The sequence below is a fragment of the Suricata suricatta genome, chromosome 1 (genome assembly GCF_006229205.1).
Source record: "Suricata suricatta isolate VVHF042 chromosome 1, meerkat_22Aug2017_6uvM2_HiC, whole genome shotgun sequence".
Lineage (NCBI taxonomy): Eukaryota > Metazoa > Chordata > Mammalia > Carnivora > Herpestidae > Suricata > Suricata suricatta.
Genome location: NC_043700.1, coordinates 789,793 through 791,303, shown reverse-complemented (window position 1 = coordinate 791,303; position 1,511 = coordinate 789,793). Strand labels below are relative to the sequence as shown.

General features: G+C 57.2%; 1 protein-coding gene across 1 annotated transcript in view; it reads right to left on the bottom strand.

Moving 5' to 3' along the window:
• Nucleotides 1–1,511, bottom strand: part of ERICH1 (glutamate rich 1) — a 43,923-nt gene that overhangs the window by 6,668 nt on the left and 35,744 nt on the right. Inside the window, exon 6 of the mRNA XM_029933342.1 lies at nucleotides 1,402–1,511. This exon is cut by the window's right edge and continues 17 nt beyond it. Coding sequence (XP_029789202.1) covers nucleotides 1,402–1,511 — 110 coding nt within the window. The remainder of the gene's footprint in view (nucleotides 1–1,401) is intronic.

Sequence of the window (1,511 nt, the reverse complement as noted above, 5' to 3'; positions counted from 1 at the left end):
TATGTGCAGACCCAGCAGACTGCCTTGAGGAAAGGGTGGCTACGGAATGCTGGCCCGGCTCTCACCTGCTGCCACCTCCTCTAGGACCCTTTAGGTCCCCCCAGGTGCACGTCCTCTAGGATCTGTCCCCTTAGATGCACGGCCTCTAGGACCCGTCCCCCTAGGTGCACGTCCTCTAGGACCCGTCCCCCTAGGTGCAGGTCCTCTAGGACCCGTCCCCCTAGGTGCACCTCCTCTAGGACCCGTCCCCCTAGGTGCACCTCCTCTAGGACCCGTCCCCCTAGGTGCACCTCCTCTAGGACCCGTCCCCTAGGTGCACCTCCTCTAGGACCCGTCCCCCTAGGTGCACCTCCTCTAGGACCCGTCCCCTAGGTGCTTTCCCCCAGAACCTCGCGGATGCCCTGGGCCCCTCAGCTGGCTCTCCCAGTCCCCTGGCAGGGCCGGCTGCCTGTGCACAGAACGGTCCCAGATGTAGGCTCACAGCCTCCTGTCCTACGCTGGACCCCCGGTTTTCCCAGTGGCGTCACTTGGACTTTTGTTAAGTACGTGTTCAACCTGTTAATACAAAGCACGGACAGACGTGCTAACGTGGATGTGGTCACGCTGGTCCGTTGCCAGTGGTCCCTCCACATCCTGTTTACATTGGCCCCTGGCCTCCGTGTCGTACGCAGCCAGTCTCTCCCCACCTTGTGCGTACGGCCCTGGCAGATTCTCGCTGAAGGAGGTGTGCTAGCCACCCCCAGGCCCTGACTCCGGGCGGAACGGCTCATTCTGAGCGCTCTGTCCCTGGTGTGAATGTGGCGGCTCTGCGTCCGCACCTGCCCCTCCCTGGTCCCGACTCGGCTGTCGGTAACCCCAGCGCCAGTGCCAGGAACCAGCTCCCATGGGAACACATCTGCTCTCAGCCTTCCTCTCCCAGGTCAACACGGAGAGCTGCTCGGAGCTGCTCACTGAGAATCCTGAGTCAGCAAGTCACACGTGGGCAGCGAAGCCGAGTGTGTCCTAAAGGACGAGGCCGAGCTTCCTGCCCCCTACTGGATGATGGGAGTGAAGCCGAGCTCCCGGACCTGTGGTCTGGACTTACCTTTTCTTCGGAAACAGAGCCGAGAATGCCACCCTGCTCTGCATCGGGCTTCAGGGGACTCAGGACAAGGCCTCTAATGTGTGGGGCCACAGGCCTGTGGCGGCTGTGCCGTTTGCCTTGTGAGGACGAGGCCCGCTCCAGCCTCAGGGGAGGGGGCTTAAATATTCTCATTTTTGGCTCAAAACTAATGATTTACTTTGACTACTGAGTATCTTAATATGTTTCGTATTTTAAACATTTAAATGTTTTACTGTATTTGTTTACTTTTCCAAACAAGTGGATGCCATTATTCAAACGAAGAACAGTCAAAAACATACCGTCATAAAAATAAATTTCTTGCGTTGACTTTAGAAAATTTAGGATCCCAGCTGCCTTTTCATTGGTACTTCTGACATCTTCCTCCCTGTTGTCCTTACGGTTTTCCTCA